General features: G+C 46.2%; 1 protein-coding gene across 1 annotated transcript in view; it reads right to left on the bottom strand.

Annotated features, from left to right (window-relative positions):
- LOC147635813 (F-box family protein with WD40/YVTN repeat doamin) overlaps positions 1–21,996 on the bottom strand; it is a 118,753-nt gene that overhangs the window by 39,234 nt on the left and 57,523 nt on the right. Inside the window, exons 5-7 of the mRNA XM_086801162.1 lie at positions 13,743–13,843; positions 13,557–13,646; positions 13,239–13,384 (exon numbers count right to left, since the gene is read on the bottom strand). Coding sequence (XP_086657288.1) covers positions 13,239–13,384; positions 13,557–13,646; positions 13,743–13,843 — 337 coding nt within the window. The remainder of the gene's footprint in view (positions 1–13,238; positions 13,385–13,556; positions 13,647–13,742; positions 13,844–21,996) is intronic.

The following is a 21,996-nucleotide window of genomic DNA, read 5'->3' as shown; positions in this document are numbered from 1 at the left end:
GGCTGACAGTACATCTGCTTATGGGACTTCTATGATATTGTGTTCTAGACACATGAGATGATGGTTGAGTATGGTTCACAGTCGCGCGCACCTGGAACTCTAACTGCAACTATAGATAACTCTATGGAGGGCATAAGTCTTGCGAGCAGTCCTAGAGTTCGTTTGGTTCATGGAAATATGGATCGAACTCTATTTGTGCATGTATGCATACACTTTTTGAGGTAGAGGTATTTTTGTATTCTGGTGCCATTGGATCCTGGTATCATTGAGAATACATTGGGAAATACTCTGCATTGTGTCATGTGCTGCATGTATGTTGGTATGATACATCAAGTGCTTTATTATGTTCATGGCTGTGACTCTTGCGGGATGGCCATGAGACATATGTGGGAAAGTACTTACTGGATGTAGTGTTTGGATGCATTGAGTGCTTGCATATGCTCATGTTTTACCTTCAGTCGTGGGTCCTGCGGGATGCCCATGGGCGTAAGGCTTGCGAGCAGCCCTTAGACTGTTACTTTGGAGTAGGTAGAGCATTCTGAGGAGCATATTGTTTGCGAATGCATGTGTGTGTCATGCATATGTTTGCCATATGTAGAATGATGCATGGTTTTGTTTTTGGCTAACACAGTTAACGTGTTTCCATTTGGTTTTAGACTTTTGCTGTAGGTTCTGAAGGAACAAGCAAGAGGACAGTGTGGCTTATTGTGCAGGATGATTGTTCTATCATCCAGATGCATTGGAAGGCCATTGTTTTGCCATATGGGGTATCTTTGCTCATGAGATGCTTTACTGTGCCATTGAGTGCAATCGAGGACGCTTGCCATTTTTCAAGAGGGGGGTATGTCACGACCCTGTGTTTTTCTCTGGACAAGATGCAGATGTGCACGGGGACATGGTGGACAGCGTGAATGGCATCAGGTGGGAGTGAAGATGGAAGCCCATGTGTGGATAACCCCATGTGTGAAAGGGGGCAAAGAGATTTTAGCTTTGAAGGTTTAAAAACCTTTAAAATCATTTATTAAGCCTTTCATTAAAGAAACGTGGCCCTTATGCTATTTTTGGGGCCACGTGTGAGCTTTTTGGTAAAAGAGGGGCTCTTGGGCAGAAAAAGCAGAGAGGCGCCTATCTTTTGTGGTGGGTGTGCTTTTTCAGTCAGGAGGGCTGCTCATCAATCTGAGGAGAAAAACGTGTGCTTTTCTGGGGAGAGGTGGACTGCATGCTGGCTGCGCATGGATGGGCCTGTGCAGGTAGTGTACGGCTGCTGTCTGCAGGTACAGCCCACGTGGCAGGACAGGCTGCAGGTGCAGATTCAGGTGGTGCAAGTACTGGCGGTGCAGGGCAGGCTGCTGCAAGTATAGACGGCGCAGTCAGGTACACCTGCAGGTACAGTCCACGTGGCAGCTGTACGGACAGCTGTACGGGCAGAACAGAACCAGGCGCCTACTGAATCCCTCCTTCCCCTTTGCTTTTTGGAGATTAAAGGGCTGGCTGCTGTGCTGTGCTACAGAACAGAGACACAGGCCTCCTTTCTCTCTCTCTCTCTCTCTCTCTCTCTCTCTCTCTCTCTCTCTCTGCTGAAGAGTAGACAAGGGTTGGTTTCTCTTGATACAAAGGTGGACAGAGGCTGGTTTTCCATGAACATAGACATCATGTCGATGGCGTTCAACTGATGGAACTTTCAGCTTCTCTTTGCTTTGGATTCAGGACTGTTTTGGGACAGTTTATGGGCTGTTTTTGTTTGGTCGCAAATTCAGCTATGTGCTTGGGTTTATGGCTGCAAGTACAGGTCACTTGAATATGTTTCTTGGCATGGGAGTGATGCAAGCTCGCATGGCTGCGTGCACATGGAGCAGATTGTTTTCTTCCTGCTAGAAAGGAACAGTGGGACCTACAATTATGGGCATCTCTATGTTGCCAGATGTTTCATGAGGGAACAGGTAACTAGATGTATGGAAACAGGACAGAAGTTTCAAAGGGAAACAGGCCTAAGGGTTTCATGTGGAAACAGGTCGTAGGTTTTCTCGAAGAGACATGTTTTTGGGTTTCTCCAGGAGATAGGTCACATGCAGGCAGAAGGTACAGGAGTGGACACATGTTTGGTACAGCCTTGCTACTGGATAGACAGGGGACAGGGAATCCATGACAGAGATGGATAGTACCCTTGGATGGTAGAGAGGGTTTGTACAGGTGTGTCAACTGTATGGTATGCTGTGCTGTGATGCGAGTTCTCTTTTGAGAGACAGTTTGGGAGTCTGTGTTGTGATGCAGAAGCACTGGATGTGTCAGGGTATGATGCTGTTCATAGTGTGAGAGGCTATGGATGGTTGTGGCAGCCTTGATCATGGGAGAAAGCTTCTGTATGCAGACTCAATGTGTGAGAGAGTCTTTTGATATGAACAATGGCTGGACTTGTTTGTGGATGCCGTGTGGACAAGAAGCCAAATGCAGGTTCTTTGCAGGCTTCAGGAGTTCTATTGGGACAGCTGAGTTCCCAGCCTTATATTGTAATCAAAGCTCTTAAAATCAATTAAAGAAATACCGCAAGGGGCGCCACTGCGATTTGGGGCCAATCGGTGTCCGTGTACTTTTTGCAGGAGCACTCTAGCTCCCCCTGTTTGTTTTCCTTTTCTAGGTCCTCAATGGCGTTGAAGTGTTTTATGTGCGAGTGTTTGTTTCACTGCCCTTTGCTTTCTGAAGGCCGGTTTACAAGGTTTCGTTTGCCGGGACACATCGTCGACTTTCTCAAGGAGGCGAGTCCGTGGTTGCTTTGGTTGGGACAATCGCCAACTTTCCTAAGAGGGCGAGCTCGTGGTTGTCTCATGAGAGTCACATCAAAAGCTTCAACATGAGGAAAGTGAAAAGGAAGTGCAGGACACAGTACAGGATTTTGTGTCTTTGCCTATATGAGGTGAAGAGCAAGAGCAGAAGATGAAGTTCAGGAGAAAAGACACCAAGGACAAGAAGTAGTCAGCCAGGAACAAGAAGCAGTTGAAGTATTATGGTGCAAAACATTCGACAGTTAGTCACTGGTCGTATTTTCATAGAGGCTTCATGGGTTCGGAAGACAGTTTCTTTCTATGTTCAGCAGTGGTGATCTACTATGCTTCATCGAGGACTTGTGCTTACCACTTGGGTGGGGTGCAGGCAGGTTTTGGGTGCCTGAGGATGTATCAGATGAGGCTCAGATGGAAGTGGAGGAACTTGACGAGGTTCTTATTCCTGAGCATATACTGGCACATAAGGAAAAAAAAGTACAGGGTAAAGTTTCCCGTCGCTATCCTGTGAAGTTCAAGAGCTGTTTACTAATGGATACGAAGTGGATGGAGGAGGTTCACTGATGGATGCGAAATGGATGGAGGAGGGTGACTTAGCAGATTCACCTCAGGAGTTGCAGCTTTATCTTGATGCCTATGAGTTGGAGTCGACTCTTGTTACGGCTCATTCAGGTTCAGCGGAGCATAGGTCTGGAGCATTACCTGATGCTCAAGAGGGGGGTAGCACCTCCGCTCCCTTGTTGTTACAGACAGGCTCAGTTGTCATCTAGGAGTCGCTTGGTGACATCTTTGTATTCACCCGAAGGTACTGAGGCTGACAGTACATCTGCTTATGGGACTTCTATGATATTGTGTTCTAGACACATGAGATGATGGTTGAGTATGGTTCACAGTCGCGCGCACCTGGAACTCTAACTGCAACTATAGATAACTCTATGGAGGGCATAAGTCTTGCGAGCAGTCCTAGAGTTCGTTTGGTTCATGGAAATATGGATCGAACTCTATTTGTGCATGTATGCATACACTTTTTGAGGTAGAGGTATTTTTGTATTCTGGTGCCATTGGATCCTGGTATCATTGAGAATACATTGGGAAATACTCTGCATTGTGTCATGTGCTGCATGTATGTTGGTATGATACATCAAGTGCTTTATTATGTTCATGGCTGTGACTCTTGCGGGATGGCCATGAGACATATGTGGGAAAGTACTTACTGGATGTAGTGTTTGGATGCATTGAGTGCTTGCATATGCTCATGTTTTACCTTCAGTCGTGGGTCCTGCGGGATGCCCATGGGCGTAAGGCTTGCGAGTAGCCCTTAGACTGTTACTTTGGAGTAGGTAGAGCATTCTGAGGAGCATATTGTTTGCGAATGCATGTGTGTGTCATGCATATGTTTGCCATATGTAGAATGATGCATGGTTTTGTTTTTGGCTAACACAGTTAACGTGTTTCCATTTGGTTTTAGACTTTTGCTGTAGGTTCTGAAGGAACAAGCAAGAGGACAGTGTGGCTTATTGTGCAGGATGATTGTTCTATCATCCAGATGCATTGGAAGGCCATTGTTTTGCCATATGGGGTATCTTTGCTCATGAGATGCTTTACTGTGCCATTGAGTGCAATCGAGGACGCTTGCCATTTTTCAAGAGGGGGGTATGTCACGACCCTGTGTTTTTCTCTGGACAAGATGCAGATGTGCACGGGGACATGGTGGACAGTGTGAATGGCATCAGGTGGGAGTGAAGATGGAAGCCCATGTGTGGATAACCCCATGTGTGAAAGGGGGCAAAGAGATTTTAGCTTTGAAGGTTTAAAAACCTTTAAAATCATTTATTAAGCCTTTCATTAAAGAAACGTGGCCCTTATGCTATTTTTGGGGCCACGTGTGAGCTTTTTGGTAAAAGAGGGGCTCTTGGGCAGAAAAAGCAGAGAGGCGCCTATCTTTTGTGGTGGGTGTGCTTTTTCAGTCAGGAGGGCTGCTCATCAATCTGAGGAGAAAAACGTGTGCTTTTCTGGGGAGAGGTGGACTGCATGCTGGCTGCGCATGGATGGGCCTGTGCAGGTAGTGTACGGCTGCTGTCTGCAGGTACAGCCCACGTGGCAGGACAGGCTGCAGGTGCAGATTCAGGTGGTGCAGGTACTGGCGGTGCAGGGCAGGCTGCTGCAAGTATAGACGGCGCAGTCAGGTACACCTGCAGGTACAGTCCACGTGGCAGCTGTACGGGCAGGACAGAACCAGGCGCCTACTGAATCCCTCCTTCCCCTTTGCTTTTTGGAGATTAAAGGGCTGGCTGCTGTGCTGTGCTACAGAACAGAGACACAGGCCTCCTTTCTCTCTCTCTCTCTCTCTCTCTCTCTCTCTCTCTTTCTCCCTCTGCTGAAGAGTAGACAAGGGTTGGTTTCTCTTGATACAAAGGTGGATAGAGGCTGGTTTTCCATGAACATAGACATCATGTCGATGGCGTTCAACTGATGGAACTTTCAGCTTCTCTTTGCTTTGGATTCAGGACTGTTTTGGGACAGTTTATGGGCTGTTTTTGTTTGGTCGCAAATTCAGCTATGTGCTTGGGTTTATGGCTGCAAGTACAGGTCACTTGAATATGTTTCTTGGCATGGGAGTGATGCAAGCTCGCATGGCTGCGTGCACATGGAGCAGATTGTTTTCTTCCTGCTAGAAAGGAACAGTGGGACCTACAATTATGGGCATCTCTATGTTGCCAGATGTTTCATGAGGGAACAGGTAACTAGATGTATGGAAACAGGACAGAAGTTTCAAAGGGAAACAGGCCTAAGGGTTTCATGTGGAAACAGGTCGTAGGTTTTCTCGAAGAGACATGTTTTTGGGTTTCTCCAGGAGATAGGTCACATGCAGGCAGAAGGTACAGGAGTGGACACATGTTTGGTACAGCCTTGCTACTGGATAGACAGGGGACAGGGAATCCATGACAGAGATGGATAGTACCCTTGGATGGTAGAGAGGGTTTGTACAAGTGTGTCAACTGTATGGTATGCTGTGCTGTGATGCGAGTTCTCTTTTGAGAGACAGTTTGGGAGTCTGTGTTGTGATGCAGAAGCACTGGATGTGTCAGGGTATGATGCTGTTCATAGTGTGAGAGGCTATGGATGGTTGTGGCAGCCTTGATCATGGGAGAAAGCTTCTGTATGCAGACTCAATGTGTGAGAGAGTCTTTTGATATGAACAATGGCTGGACTTGTTTGTGGATGCCGTGTGGACAAGAAGCCAAATGCAGGTTCTTTGCAGGCTTCAGGAGTTCTATTGGGACGGCTGAGTTCCCAGCCTTATATTGTAATCAAAGCTCTTAAAATCAATTAAAGAAATACCGCAAGGGGCGCCACTGCGATTTGGGGCCAATCGGTGTCCGTGTACTTTTTGCAGGAGCACTCTAGCTCCCCCTGTTTGTTTTCCTTTTCTAGGTCCTCAATGGCGTTGAAGTGTTTTATGTGCGAGTGTTTGTTTCACTGCCCTTTGCTTTCTGAAGGCCGGTTTACATATTCTCCACCTCTATCTGAGCGAAGTGATTGGACTTTACATGCACACATATTTTCAGCCATTGCTACAAAGTGTCGAAAGCATGTAAACACATCTTCTTTTGCTTTCAAAGGGTAAGCCCAAGCAAACCTGGAGTAGTCATCAATGAATGTGACAAAGTAAAGATGCCCCCCTATGGATGGTGTCCGCATTGGACCACATACATCACTATGTATGAGCTGTAATTTATTTTCAGCTCTAACAGCTCCATCTTTGGGGAATGGTTTTCGTTGCATCTTTCCCAAAATACACCCCTCACATACATGTCTTGGCGGAGACTCAAGAGGCGGCATATTATCAACCATATGATGCTTCTGCAAAAGCATCAAACTCTGAAAATTTACATGCCCAAAACGAGCATGCCATAGCTCTGCATCATGCATAGCAGGAGTGTGGGCAGCCACTGTATTTGCATCATAAGTGCGCTTGTCATAGCTGTCTAGCTTATACAAGCCTTTGTATCGTGTTCCAGAAGTGACTATTTCATAACCCAAAGAGTCTGCTACTGCATTGCCTGCTTCTTTCTTTTTCTCTTTTGCAATCCTTTTCCTACATTCACTGATGTAGTGTCCAGGCTTATGGCAGTAGTGACATTTGCCCTTCTTTTTGGGCTTGTTTGCATCCCCTTTGTCAGACTTTTCACCACTAGGAGAGGGTTGTCCATGACCAGCCTTGCTAGACTGTTGTCCCCCATGCTTAAAGCTCTTTGCTTTACCCTTATCCTTGGCTGTAAATGCCTTTTCTCCACCACGGTTGCTCGATATGTTTGCTCTTGTTTGCTCTTCCTGCAAGAGTAAACCCACGAGCTCTTCAAAAGTGACGGGATCACCACCTCCTCTCATCGAGAGGTTGAGAGAGGTGTGAAAGCCCAAGTAGGAAGGCGGTAAAGAATGAAGAGTGTTGGTGACCATCTGTCTGTCTGGGATAACCTCATCAATGTTGAGCAATTGTTCCTGCAAATCTTTCACTTTGGTGAGATGATCTGCCATGGAGTCACCCTCATCCATAGAAAGAAGATCCAATTGCCTCTTCAAGTAGGCAACTCTTGCCTCGTTGCGTACCTGATACATTGCTTCCAATGTGTCCCATGCAAGCTTCGATGTCTTGCATGAACGAATGTGCGGAATAATAGTCCTTTTGACTGAAAGGGCTATCAATGACATGGCCTGTGCATCTCTAGAGTCCCATCTCTTCTGCTCTTGTGTGGGAGCAACATCTACATCAGGAGCTCTTTGAGCACCTCCCCTTTGAGGCGTGGCTGGCTGAATGGTATGTGGGCGTGTGTCATCACCGCACACGATGCCCCAAAGCCCTTTGGCTACCAGCAAATTACGGATCATAAAACTCCAGAGGGAGTAGTTAGATCCATCCAGCTTATCCTCCTGGGTGAGCACACCAAATACATCTGTAGCATTCTGTGCCATGTCAACAAGGTATAACTGCAAGCAAACCAAGCACCAATGTGCACTGCCAGGCAACCAAATGTCCTGAGCAAATGTATGCCTGCAAACCAGAGCAAGTGTAAACCTGCACCAAATTGTCCAATTACACTCAATGTGTATACATACGCGACAAATCGCAGCTGTAATGCCCAATTACATGCTCCAATCAGAAAATCCCCAATTTTTATGCACTCCAATCGCTTCAATGTGCATCTAATTGGCCAATTTTCACAAAAGCCCTAAATTTCTGCAAATGTAAGAGCTCCAATTTGCCAATTTTGACCTCAATTTTGAAAACCCCCAAATTTCTGCAAATAAGAGAGGTTCAATTTGCTGATTTTGACCTCAATTTCAAAAAACCCCCAAATTGCAAGCAAAGCAAAATGCCCAATTTTTTCAATTTGTCCTGAAATTGATAAATTCCCCAAATTTCTTGAATCCTGTACCACCTGCAAATTCAAATCTTCCTGGCAAACCCTATTTTGTTTACTGAAACACAGGTACCTGGGCAGCCGGGAAGACCTTGTTGAAGGTAGTCGTTGCAGGTGAAGGCGTTGGAGGGAGTTGTTGTTGTAGAGAGTCGTTGCAGAGCACGGATGGCAAGACGGAGGCGTGCAAAGCTGCAAATGGGTGCACACAGGTCACAAGGTGTGCAGAGGAAAACAAGGCGGAGCAGATGGATGGCTGTGGGCAGCCAACGGGGAGCTGGGCTGAAGCTTACGGAGCTGATGGGCGTTGGTATCGGGCGAGCCAGAAGCGGAGGACTGCTGAGCGCTGGAGTCGGGTGCTGGAGAGCTGGAGTCGCTTGCAAGCAGTCGAATGTTGGGTAGTCGAGCTGGTGGCGGGCAGGCGAGCAGGCGGAAGCGGCAGCCGTGGGCCAGCACGGGGAGCGACCAGATGTAACTGGAGTTGTCGGTGTAGTGGACTAGCGCGAATGGCCTGAAACGGGCGACTTCGATGGAGGCCGAACGGGAGCAGAGCGCCGATGTGTTGGGCGCTGCTGGGCACGGTGGTGAGCGAGTCGGCGAACGGCGACGGCCTGAATGGAACGGAACGTCGACGGAGCAGGCGGCTGGAACGGAACGTCGACGAACGCTGGTCGGAACGGGGAGCGGTGACGGAAACGCCGGACGTGAGCAGACGACGACTGGAACGGAGAGCCGTGGACGGAAGTGGCCGGCCGGCGGGTGCTGTGACGGAGCGGAGGGGGGGCTGGGCGGCGACAGGAGCAGGCGCCGGCTGGAGTCGGCAGAACCGCCCGCGAGCTGGGCGGAGGTGGTGGGCTCCCCACTAGTGCCGCCCGTCTCTGGTGGCTGGACGGAGGAGCTCCGACGGAACTGGCGGACGGACGTCGACGGAAAAACACAGCGTCGACGGAAATTCGCAGTCGACGGAAAAAACACAGCGTCGACGGAATTCCACAGTTTTTTTTTTTTTTTGCAGATTCACACAAGCACTGCTCCAGGGCAAGCTCCCAGCTCTGATACCAAATGTTGGGTGTTGGACTCACACACTCACACACACAAACCTCCACATTAGGGTTAGGTGCAGGGTAGAGAAGCTCACACACAGAAATGAGAGAGAGAGAGAGAGAGAGAGAGAGCCAAAAGTGTGGTATCCACAAAATGCAAGTCAACCCTTGCATGTGTGCCACATCCATATAATATAGAACTACAAAATATTATATGTGTCCTTTCACACTTGATGTCCAAGGGAAAAAACCACATGGGAAAAAGTGCCCTTGGTTAAGCCCTGTTCACACATAGCACTACCATAAGTGAGCATATGCCTACAAATCCCTGGTATCAGAGGCATGAAACCCATGTCCTTTTTCCATGTGAAAACACTCTCGGCACATACTCAAACGTAGTGCCAACACAACACACAAACAAAAGAGGGAGCTCTTACTGAATATGTCTGGCTGTATTTCTGTCCCACAACTATGTTACATAGGTATGTCCAAAACTGCAGGTTCCTCTGTTCCTTCCAAACAAGAAGAAAGCAATCTGCTCCATGGGTATGCACCCATGAGAGCTTGCGTCGCTCCCATGCCAAAAAACATAACCAGGTGACCTTGTACTTGTAGCCAATAACCCATGTACATAGCTTATATGCAGCCAAGCAAAGAACAGCCCATAAACAGTCTCAAAACATGCCCTGTTGCAAGGAGGACCAGGATACTTGTGCACCTCTGTCCAGAAGGAGCCTAGGGACTTTGCCCTATCCAAGCAATCAACGCACACGAGTGCCAGAGAAGAAAAGAAAAATTGCAGGTTCACTAGGCTCTGATACCAACTGTAGAACACTTGTGCCTGTGTGCTAGGGTTTTTAGAGATAGAAAGAAGAATGCAGTGGAATCACATTGCACACAAGAGTCTTAAACTAATGTTTGTATTATGTACAAGAAAGAGTAATACAACTGAATTTCTAGTACAATGGATATGGCAGAGTGAAAACATCACTGCAGCCCTGTGACCTACTATACACTCTTGGCTAGCACTCCGCCTACAAAGAAACGCTCTGTGATCTCCAACGCTAAGGAAAGCAGATGATTATGACAATTTGGTTACCCACGTATATATATGCACAAATGCTATTGGTCAGTTTGTTTAACTACTATCAGACAAAGTCCACTACCCGTGGCACCTATGCATATGCCCATAGGCCTATCTTTTGTGTACCACAGGTGAGTGTGTCATAGTGATAGTACTTGTTCCTAACAACAATATTCCGGGTTGAGATTAGAAGATTACTTTGAGTATCATTTTTACTTGAGAAACATTCAATTGGACCTTTTCTTGTACATAAATATCCAGTGGGATTAAGGTGTACATTGTGTTTGTGTTCGCATTTTTGTGTTCCTCTGCCATCTTCTAACTTCTGATAATGTCACATACATGCATTAATGACCTTGCATGTGGGCGTGGACCTTACTCACAGCAGCCTGACAGGTAAGATCAGGGCAGAATATGGTTTGATTTGGATAGTTCATGGAGAGTCCATGTTTCGGACAGTCCAATAAGCAGCTCGGAGGTGCCCAGGACGTACACATGTATGGGACACAAGTTCGCAAAATATGAACATGTTTTAAGGACCTTTTTGATGATAATTGTGGACCTGAAAATTGATGGCCAACCTGAATATCCGACTCTCCCCCACCCCCCCCCCCCCCCAGTAGATCCACCCATAGTCATGATATTAAATACCTTCCTGGAGGCGGTTAGAACTTGTGGTCATGGCTACAATATCAACGGGTGTGGCCAGCAGGGATTAAAGTCAGGACCATCTGAGTTCTAAACCCACACCGCTGGGCTATGCGGATTCATAAGCATCCATTAGCTATAGAGTATGTAGGACCACAAGCAAGGCAGCAAGAGTCGTGTATTATCAAGAAGGCAAGCTGTAGAGCAACAAAACAGGGTGTCCTCATGTGCGTTAGAGCATGCACAAGTGGAGGACAGCATGAACCTTTGTACGCACAATAGATAGGGATGCCCTACTCGTAAGGAGATCAAAGCCTCCGCCCGCCCGGCGTAACCCAAGTGTCACTGAGAGCTCAACGGATCCCCAACACTCGATGGAGCAAGACCAGGACTGGTAGTGAGTCAGCTGCCACCTCTGCCACCAGCGCTAGTGCTATCATGACGATTGACACGTTACTCTTACAGAGCAGGGCCCTCACCCTATGGCAACGGTTCCCACAGAATCGTTTTGAGCCATTATCTTCAGATACCTCCCAAGAGCCGCCCTAGGATTCAACTCACTGGCCTTGACATGCGCATAGGGCCTAGGCCCATATCCTCCCTCTGAGGTGCCTAGACCCTGCCGCGGAGCTGGCCCCACAAGGACCCCCCCTCCTTTGGACGGCATCCTCTCCCGCCTCCCCCTCCTCATCCTGTCCCTGGTCACTCGGAGCAAGAGGTCCACCTCAACTCGGCGACCGGTCACCTGCTCGCGATCTCGCCAAAGCTTCTTGGACTCGGTGGAGAGGCAGATACCCAGCCTCAGGCACCCGTTGCCATAGTTAGTTCGGCATCTAGGGAGCAGAGCAGGGAGGGCCCCTCCACCAGTTTGCTACGGATTCATTTTGTCGCAATCTAGTAGAGAGGCTCCGCCCTGGGGATGATATTGGGTTGGGAGGCAGGTGTCGCCAATCAGAGTAGGCCCCTTGTGTGCTTCCTACTTTTGTACTAGCAATGTAGCCTTCCTCCGAAAGCGGCCAGCCATGGAGGAAGGCACCCCTGTTGCGTTTCTTTTACTCATGTTGCAGTGTTTTGTATTCTGCCTTCTACGCAGGTTTCTTTTTAACTAATAGAAGGATCTCTTTTTTGGGAAAAAAAGGAGCTGCTCAAGAGATAAGTGAATGTTTTAGTGGTATCAAAGCCACCCGAGTGCGTAGAACTCCATCCGGTGGACTATATGATAAGCTAAGGTCGGGCGGCAGAGCATCTAGAGCATCTGTGCACTTTTCTTGCTCGACCAGGTGGATGGGTGCGTTTTCTTCACACATGTTGCGTGGGTTTTTTAATACCTGTGTCCTATTTACGTTGTACACCCAGGCCTTCTTGAAACAGGCTCTTGTGGATGCTTGCTCGAATTGGATTCATAACCTATGCTTTAGGTGCAATCATCCTTGTCACCATGCCAAGGATTGCACATTGCCACAACTTTTCAAAGAAGGGACAAAACAGTGACAGAGCTCACTGTTTTGGGAACTGATCCTTATGTGGTGTTCACATGGGATCATGTTGATGCATTGTCTGGCTTAGTACAAGTTGCATTTAGCGTAAACTCTTTTCATTGGTTATAACCTCCATTTGATATCTGTACTTGATGCATTCTCTTCATATCCATGCTTCATCTGTGGTTACTCGTGTAATCAATATGTTGTTTTAACATCTTTTTCAATTGCACCTTGTAAACCCAAGTTCAATTGTAGACCAAAAAATGACATTTCATGAGAAATTTACATAAAGTAACACAGAAAAGACATCTAAAATTTAAGAATAGCTAGCTTAACTTGAGGTTTACTGCTCTAAAGTTGCACTTGCTGAACTCCTAGCCCTACCATGTGTGGATTCAGAGAAAGGGAGGATATTAGATGTATTTGGGTGCTAAAGTAATTTCAAATGTTTTCCCAATCAGTTTGTCTCCTTTGGGAGAGGGTGAGGTGATCAAAGGATGGAGCTTGTTTCTTGAGCATGATAGGTTTTGAAGAAACTAAACCGATTGAGTCTCGTGGGAAGGAGATTGCAAGCCTACTTATATATCACTAAACAGGGATATTTGGCCAAGCAAGCCCCTTTGGGGCGTGCCAAAGCATTGCGTGACGATACTATGTTCCTTGTGCAACAATTTTTTTCTTTTGTGAGTCAACCAAGAAGATTGAGGGACAAAGATAGCAAAACTTGCCGGTTTTGTTACATAGATTATGTCAACCTACATCATGTTCACAATAAGGGCACATACCTGTAGGTGGAGAAGAAGGCAAAAGGCAGCTAAATTTTTCACCAGTCACAAAATCACATAACTGCACAGTGCCATCAGCAGATCCACTCGCCACAAGGGATGAAGTAATATCCGCCACAACACACGTAACACGCTCAGTGTGCTGCCTGTCATCAAAGCTCTTATGTTGAGATCAACAGCATCATGTTTGCAATAATAGCAGCAAATGTAGTAGTTTTTGTGTGGGGAAAGATTATACTTGGCATTTGCATGGAGACCAGGAGCCATGTACAACACAGGCAGCCCACTCAGGAAGTTAGTGAGAGGGCAGAAAGATACCTGAAGATTCGAGCACACTGACTACTGTAGATATCAAATACCCTTATGGTTCCATCAGCACATCCAACCAACACTTCTGGGTCTGCATAGCTGGACAAGAAATTTGCTTCTTGCATAGGTCAACCAAGAACTTTTACGTAAAAAGATAAATATGAAAAAGTGGATAGATTGGGGGATAGAATGTACCACATGGAATGTATGTGTTGACCATGTCCCCTGATGTGACGAAGTAGGTTGCCTTTTTTGCGATTCCAAATATAGATTTCTGTTCCAGATACAGCCAAGATCTGTTGCATGTATGGAAACTTCAAGAGCCACTTTACAAGCGTTTGCACACAAGCATGCGACACACCCACAATCATTTACTATGCAACCTGAAACCGGCCTTCAGAAAACTTGATGGGCGGTGAACACACTTAATCACACTTTAATCACTTTATGAACTGGAATAATAAATTTGGAAGTAAAAGAAAATATTTAAGTGGAGCTAGAGTGTTCCTACACAAGAGACCAATTGGCCCCAAAGCGTGGCGCCCCTGCAGGTATTTATTTATAATTCAAAGTCGGCGTAGCCCTTGCACAATTCCCAAGAAGATTCTTCCTTGATCCACGGGGAAGAGATCTCCTTCAAGCTTTCACCCAAGATGATGTTGTTGAATACAAGGGCCTTGGCCTCTATTTATACAAATTTATGCTTTTCCCCCTTAGAAAAATCTACTAGAGAGGCTTTTATTCATAAACCATCGAGTAGCTTTTCTTTTCAAAAAAAATTGGGCTGCCCGGTGTTTTCTTCTCTTCGCTTTTCCTTGTGCGATTAGTTGCTGCCTGGATGCCCATCGCGTTTCCTTGCTTTCCTCTTTTGCTCGTGCGCTTGCCCGATTATGTGGCAGCCAGCTGCCATCGCTTCAGCCAGCCGCCCGCCGTGCGCTTGCTTCGCTGCTGCCTGGCGCTCGGCTGCTGCCCACGCTTGGCTGCTGCCCATGCTTGGCTGCTGTTGCTGCTGTTATGCTTGGCTGCTGCTGCTGTTACGCTTGGCTGCCCACGTGGCAGTACCTGCAGCCACCTCAGCTCCTGAGCAACGGCCAGCCACACGTGCAGTCCAGCCTGTGCAGCCTGTTGTACCTGCACACGTGTCAGCTGGCACGTCATTTGTGCCATGTGTCGGTTGCTGATTGGGCTGAATCACAAGGTGCCTCAGCTGCTATTTCCTGCAACAAGGTAAGAGAAAAACCAAAAGCATGCACATGAACACACACACACCAAACATGTATCTGCATCCACACACGTGTACAAACTTACACACATGCATTTATTGGATTAAACATGATTAGTGAATGCTTAAACATGTTTAAAACATAATTACAATGCTTAAGACAAAGAGGTAAAATACTCCGTCCTGTAACATACCCCCCTCTTAAAACAAAGCAATCGTCCTTGATTGTTCATTCAAAGGATCTGCCAACTGAAACAGAACCCAAGAGAGCAACAAAAAAACTATGTCCTGCCAACTGAAACAGAACATCCGAATAACATAAATCAAGAGCATCCACCTCGTGAATAGTCATGTCCCCCTGGATGCTTTACTTACCCCGCTCATGTCCATCCCATAGGACCCACGATCAGCAGTACATCATGAACATGAGTAAACACTGATGCATATCAAATGAAAGTCTAGAATAGGCGTCCCCATTCTCTGAAGATATTCGTAAATCCATGAATCAAACCATGTGACTAGTACACACATATCATAGAAATCCTGTAGGCAGATATATTGTCAGGTCAGTATCTCGGTTGTGCTGATAAGAACACCAAGCGACTTCCAGATCTCATCCAAATGAACTCTGTGACAAAGGAGCGGAGTCAGCCCCCTCTTGAGTAACAGGCAGTACTCCAGAATCCATAGCTGAACCTGTTGAAGCACTTTGTAAGGTAGGCTCCAAACCAAAAACCTCGAGGTAAAGTTGTAGTACCCTCGGTAAATCTGCCAAGTCACTCTCCTCCATCCACTTCGAATCCATAGGTGAATAGTTCACAAACTTCACCAGATATCGACGTGAAACTTTCCCTCTGACTTTTCTTTCTTTATGTGCCAAAATCTGTTCCGGTTGAAGAATCTCATCGAGTTCTTCTACCTTTGGTTGTGGCTCATCAACATGCTCTGTAGGCACCGCACCTCTGAAAGGTCTAAGAAGACTCACATGGAATGCATTATGAATCTTTCAAAGATCTGATAGCTGAAGACGATAGGAAACATCACTCATGTTCTCAATCACCTGAAAAGGCCCATAGTACCGCATACTCAATTTAGGATATAAGCTCTGTTTACTCTTCATTTTCCTGAGTCTAGCCTTCTCAAATCTCAAAAGCATCCAATCACCCAAATCAAAAACCAATGATCGACGGTGAAGGTTTGCTGCTTTTCTCTGTTTCTCTTGAGTCCTTTGAAGAGCCATTTTGACCTTTTTGTAAGCCTCATCCATATTCTCCACGAAACGATCTGCCTCAAAGATCTTATCTTTTGTATGCAAGATCGGAGGTACTTTCTTCCTGCCTTCCACAATCTCGAAAGGTGCCTTTCCTATCTAAGTGTGAATGGTGTTGTTGTAAGCAAACTCCACCAAAGGAAGATACTTTTCCCATTGTTCTTTATGATCCAAAACATAACACTTTAGAAGATCCAATACAATTGAGTTGGCAATTTACGATTGCCCATCTGTTTGTGGATAAAAAGATGATGAAAACTTCAACGAAGTCTTCATTGTTAGAGGATCTTGGTCACTAACAATAGATGTGGGCATCCCATGGTATTTGAAGATGTTTGTCAAAAATATCCTCACCATTTGCTCTGCATTAATCTTCTTCCTAATTGGAATGAAATGAGCCTGTTTGCTGAAACGATCTATGATAGTCCAAATGCCATCATTCTCACTCTTTGTCCTAGGAAGTTCAAAGATAAAATCCATAGCAATACTCTCCCACGGTCTATCTGGAATAGGCAAAGAACGAAGTAACCCAGGTGTCTTTTGACGGTCATACTTCACCTTTTGACAAATGATACAATCACGAACAAAAGCAGTAGCATCCTTGCGCATAGTAGGCCAATAAAAGAATGCCTCCAAAGCCTTCACTGTAGCCTCAATACCACGATGGCCTGCATAAGGCGGAGCATGGCATTCTGTCAAAACCTTCTGCCTCAGCTGAGATGTGACACACAATTTGTCATGCATCATCAAGAATCCTTCCTTGAGAGAATAATGATCAACTCGCTCTCCTTCGGTCAAACGATCAAAAAACTGCTCAAAATCTGAGTCATTAGCATACTCTTCTCGCATATCATCAAGTTCATGATGAAAGATAATGGAGACGGTGGCCACATGTGGTTTCCTAGACAGGGCATCCGCTACCACATTCTTTTTGCCATCTACATGAACAATCTGAAAGTGAAACATGGATAAAAAGTTTGCCCATCTCATATGCTTCTCTGAGAGCTTCGTTTGGGTAAGGAAATATCGAAGAGTCTGATGATCACTCTGAACAATGAAATCAGCCCCAAGAAGTAATGCTTCCAAGTAGAAAGAGCATGAATAATTGCAAGAAGCTCCTTCTCACACACTTGTAGATTCCTTTCTGCTGGTGACAGAGTTCTACTCTCATAAGAAATAACATGTCCCTCCTGCATAAGAACAGCTCCAATGCTATTCCCGCATGCATCACACTTTTAGGATACCATCTACATAAGGGCATCCTTTAATTAATCCTTTGATTGATTTCATCTTTGTTGATCCCCAAACATGAGAATTCAAGCTGTCTTGTGAACATCTTCTGGCCTGATGCGAATTTGATGATATCCACTCTTCATATCAATGCGACTGAAGTAAGTTGATCCCTGTAATCGATCCAAAATATCATGGATTCGAGGTATAGGAAATCTGTTCTTGATGGTAATCTTGTTCAGTGCCCTATAGTCAATCCACATCCGCCAAGAACCATCTTTCTTTTGTACCAAAAGCATTGGTGAACAATAGGGTGAAGAGCTCGGCTGAATCAACCCTTTGTCCAATAGATCACGCACTTGGCTCATAATCTCTTCTTGTTGGGCTGCACTCACTCTATAGGGTGGCTTATTCGGTGGTGAACTTCCAGGAATCAAATCAATCCCATGATCCTTGGGCCTGGCAAGCGGCAATTCCCCTGGCAAAGCCTCTGAAAAACAATCTTGAAAACCTTTGAGAAAATCCAATCTTTCCTTATCCAACTCAGATAAGTTAGAATCCGTGGTATCCTATTTCTCTTCAACAAACAATAAGTAAAGATGTTTCTTTATTAGACGAGAAATGGCCGAGACCAATACAACAGGAATAGATTCCCCTTTAAGCTTTACATCAAGAGTGTGTTCCTTATTCTTATTAGTGAGAGAGATTTTCCTGTTGAAAGTATCTACCACCGCTTTAACCTTGTGGCACCAAGGCATACCCAACAAAACATCACAACCCTCCAAAGGAATAATGAAGAAGTTATCCTCTCTGTCCGTGTAAGTCTGCACACTGAGACGCAGTTTCCCAATGATCGGTGTAACCTCAACCGAATGTCCAGGACAAGCCAAAGTAGCCTCATGTAACACACCCATCTCCTCTGGTTTAATGCCCAACTTTGCTACAAGGTCGGGGGTGATAAAGTTTGCACGAGCCCCAAGATCGAAGAAGATCAAAACCTCCTAATCGCAAAGTCTTCCCCATGCTCGGCATAACTCTGAAGATGCATTCCCTTGCTTCATCCCTATCAAGTCAGGTACTAGTCCAGCAGATGGTTTCTCTTTCTTTGCTTTAGGCTCTTCCTGTGAATCATCTGCGTTTTTAGGTGCTCTCTTCGGACACCTATAGTACTGATGCCCTGCTTCTCCACAGGAGAAACATTTGTTGCCAGCTATAAGCTCTTTCCTTTCTTCATCTGTCCTTTGAGGTAAAGGCTGAAATTTTCTCTTCTTGGATTGTCCCTTCTCTCGTGGTTCAGTGTTTTTGGTCTCTTTTGATTCCTTTGATGCTTTCTTGGAGAAGAGACGTTGATCCTTGAATCCAGACATCTAACCAGTAAGCATGGCATATCCAGTCTGAGCATTTTCTATCATCTGAGTCATATTAATGACCTTTATTTTGATGCAATAATCTCGAAGCTCCTTGGGTAACCCACAGCAGTAAGTCTCTATCTGCTCAACCAGTGACAGGGGCCTAAAGGATGTGACCGGTGTCAACCATAAGGAAGAGAAGATTTGCTTGAATTCCACCCAAGTGCTAGGTGCTATTCCTTGATGAAGAAGTGTCGACCACCATTGAAGAGCATTACCCTTCAGGAAAGAAGCTGTCTTTCGTACCTTAGATGCCTCTGTGAAGTTACCACCAGAAAATGCCGCATCAAACTGTTGAATGAAGGTGAGAGCCTTCAAACGATCCTTTGCACCACTAAAAGTATCAAACTTTATTGCAGCACCACCCTCTTTATAATCTTTTGGCTTCTCGCCTTGAACAAGATTATTATAGGGATGTGGTTTGAGAAAAGAATTGCCCACAGCATTAGATTCCATGCCCATCATACCACTTCCCATACCAAGCATACCAAAAGCACTTCCACCACCGCCACCATAAGTTCCATACATACCTCTTGGCATACCTCCATACATACCTCCATGCATACTTGGTTGCCTGCCATAGCTCTCAGTCATACCCATGTTGGGTACACCCGTCATGGAATGAAAGACAGAGCCTCTGCCAAAGTAACCAGGATGAGAAGTATTGAAACGGTTTCCATGGATAGGTGGGGGAAAAGAAGAAGAAGAATCAGGGTATGGCTGAAAATTTGGGTGGATGGGAGTCGAATGTTGAGGCTTAGCTTTCTTCTCAGACCCCTGCCTCCGTGGTTTGGAATCAGCTCTGAAGTTTTGTGGAAAACGTGAGTCCTTCGCGAGTACCATTAATTCCTCCATCAAACTCTGCGTATTTGCTTCATAGGTGACATCATCATCTTCAAGCTCTGGCATATCGAAAGGTATTTCTTGCTCGCTTTCCTCGTCTTCATCAAAGTAGTAGTCGTCCTCTTCCGAAGATAAATTCTTCATCTCCGCACTAGCTCCAGCCATAAGATTAAATGTGTCGACCACAGGCTCGTCCTCTTGAAAAAGTTTTTTTTTTCCCGAGAAAAGATCCTTTCATTAGTTATATAAGAAAATGCCTGTTGGGCTACAAACAAACCCTCTCCTGCTCATAAGAAGGCAGAGCAGAGATCCAATCAAGGCAGCTAGGGAGACTCTCCCTAGGTGCAAAAAGTACAAATATCAGTACAAAGAACTGAGAGGCTATATCATACAATAGGAGGGGGGAAAAGCCAAACAAGTGGCCTGTAATGCCAGCGGGGGGTACCCGCGTGTAGGGTATAGAAGGGGCCGCTGCGCCAAGTGGTGTGAAAGGCCTGGCGCTGCAAGATCGCCTCATCCGAGTCGCCCCGGATGCGGTCATACTATCCTCGCAGGGTGTGGATCAACTCTTGCCGAATCCCCCGAACAGTCTCTGCAGGTGGCTCCAGTCTCCCCTCAAAGGCCTTGAAGCAACGGGCTCTCCAGGTGAACCAGATGGTGAGGCTGCTGAGGAGCTCCCATCGTAGATCCCTCTCCTGTGTCCAACCGGCGAACGAGAAATCCAGTGAAGGAACAAGGCGAGGCTGGCCCCTAATGAATCTGATGGCCTGGGTGTCCTGCTCCGTCTCGTATCCCAGAGCAGGCCCTGACAAAGTCGACCAAGCAGCCCTCTTGAAAAAGTTGACGATGAATCCCGGTAATGGAACCTTGAAACCGACCTTCAGAAAACTTGATGGGCGGTGAACACACTTAATCACACTTTAATCACTTTATGAACTGGAATAATAAATTTGGAAGTAAAAGAAAATATTTAAGTGGAGCTAGAGTGCTCCTGCACAAGAGACCAATTGGCCCCAAAGCGTGGCGTCCCCGCAGGTATTTATTTATAATTCAAAGTCGGCGTAGCCCTTGCACAACTCCCGAGAAGATTCTTCCTTGATCCACGGGGAAGAGATCTCCTTCAAGCTTTCACCCAAGGGCCTTGGCCTCTATTTATACAAATTTGGGGGAATTTCCCCTTAGAAAAATCTACTAGAGAGGCTTTTATTCATAAACCATCGAGTAGCTTTTCTTTTCAAAAAAAATTGGGCTGCCCGGTGTTTTCTTCTCTTCGCTTTTCCTTGTGCGATTAGTTGCCGCCTGGATGCCCATCGCGTTTCCTTGCTTTCCTCTTTTGCTCGTGCACTTGCCCTATTATGTGGCAGCCAGCTGCCATCGCTTCAGCCAGCCGCCTGCCTTGTGCTTGCTTTGCTGCTGCCTGGCGCTTGGCTGCTGCCCACGCTTGGCTGCTGCTGTTGCTGCTGCCCATGCTTGGCTGCTGTTGCTGCTGCACTTGGCTGCCCACGTGGCAGTACCTGCAGCCACCTCAGCTCCTAAGCAACAGCCAGCCACACGTGCAGTCCAGCCTGTGCAGCCTGTTGTACCTGCACGTGTCAGCTGGCACGTCATTTGTGCCATGTGTCGGTTGCTGATTGGGCTGAATCACAAGGTGCCTCAGCTGCTATTTCCTGCAACAAGGTAAGAGAAAAACCAAAAGCATGCACATGAACACACACACACCAAACATGTATCTGCATCCACACACGTGTACAAACTTACACACATGCATTAATTGGATTAAACATGATTAGTGAATGCTTAAACATGCTTAAAACATAATTACAATGCTTAAGACAAAGCGGTAAAATACTCAGTCCTATAACACAACCACTAAAATACCACATGTTTTGAAGCCTCATAGTACAATGTAAAATTAAGTGATCCTACAGACGTCAAGAATGTCCAGTTTTCATGATCAAAATGCATGAGCATACCACACAATAGGTCTGTGGGCAAGGGGTTGGGAATGACGTAGGAATGTTGTATGAGATGCAAGTTATAGTACTGCTCAATCACGTAAGGTTCAAGGTTGTCTCAGTTGCTTGCACAATAGCTTTACGTTTTATGCCTTTGCTATGGATAAGGATGTAACCTTTTTTATTGCCCACGGAGTTGTAGCCGAAATGGTTGAAGGTCTCACCCGGAACCACCGAGGGGGGGGAGGGGGGCGGTGCGGTGTGGTAGGTAGTAGGTGGGGTTCCTGGGGTCAAGCCTCCCCAAGGGCTACCCAAAGGAACCAGTGTCCAGAGGTTTCTAGACCGCCTATGGGCAGAGGCTTCTTTACCTGCTTATGGGTGGGAAATATTCACTGATGCAGGATCTCTCACTGGAAAAAATATATATATAAAAAGAAATAACCATTTAAGGCCAAAAAATTTCTTTTTAAATGCTTATTTCTTCCCTATATCGTTTCCATTTACTATGAAGAGCATCATG

Source organism: Cibotium barometz, chromosome 8, assembly GCF_041138505.1.
Source record: "Cibotium barometz isolate CiBa-2024 chromosome 8, ASM4113850v1, whole genome shotgun sequence".
NCBI lineage: Eukaryota > Viridiplantae > Streptophyta > Polypodiopsida > Cyatheales > Cibotiaceae > Cibotium > Cibotium barometz.
This window is presented reverse-complemented; position numbering and strand designations above follow the sequence as displayed.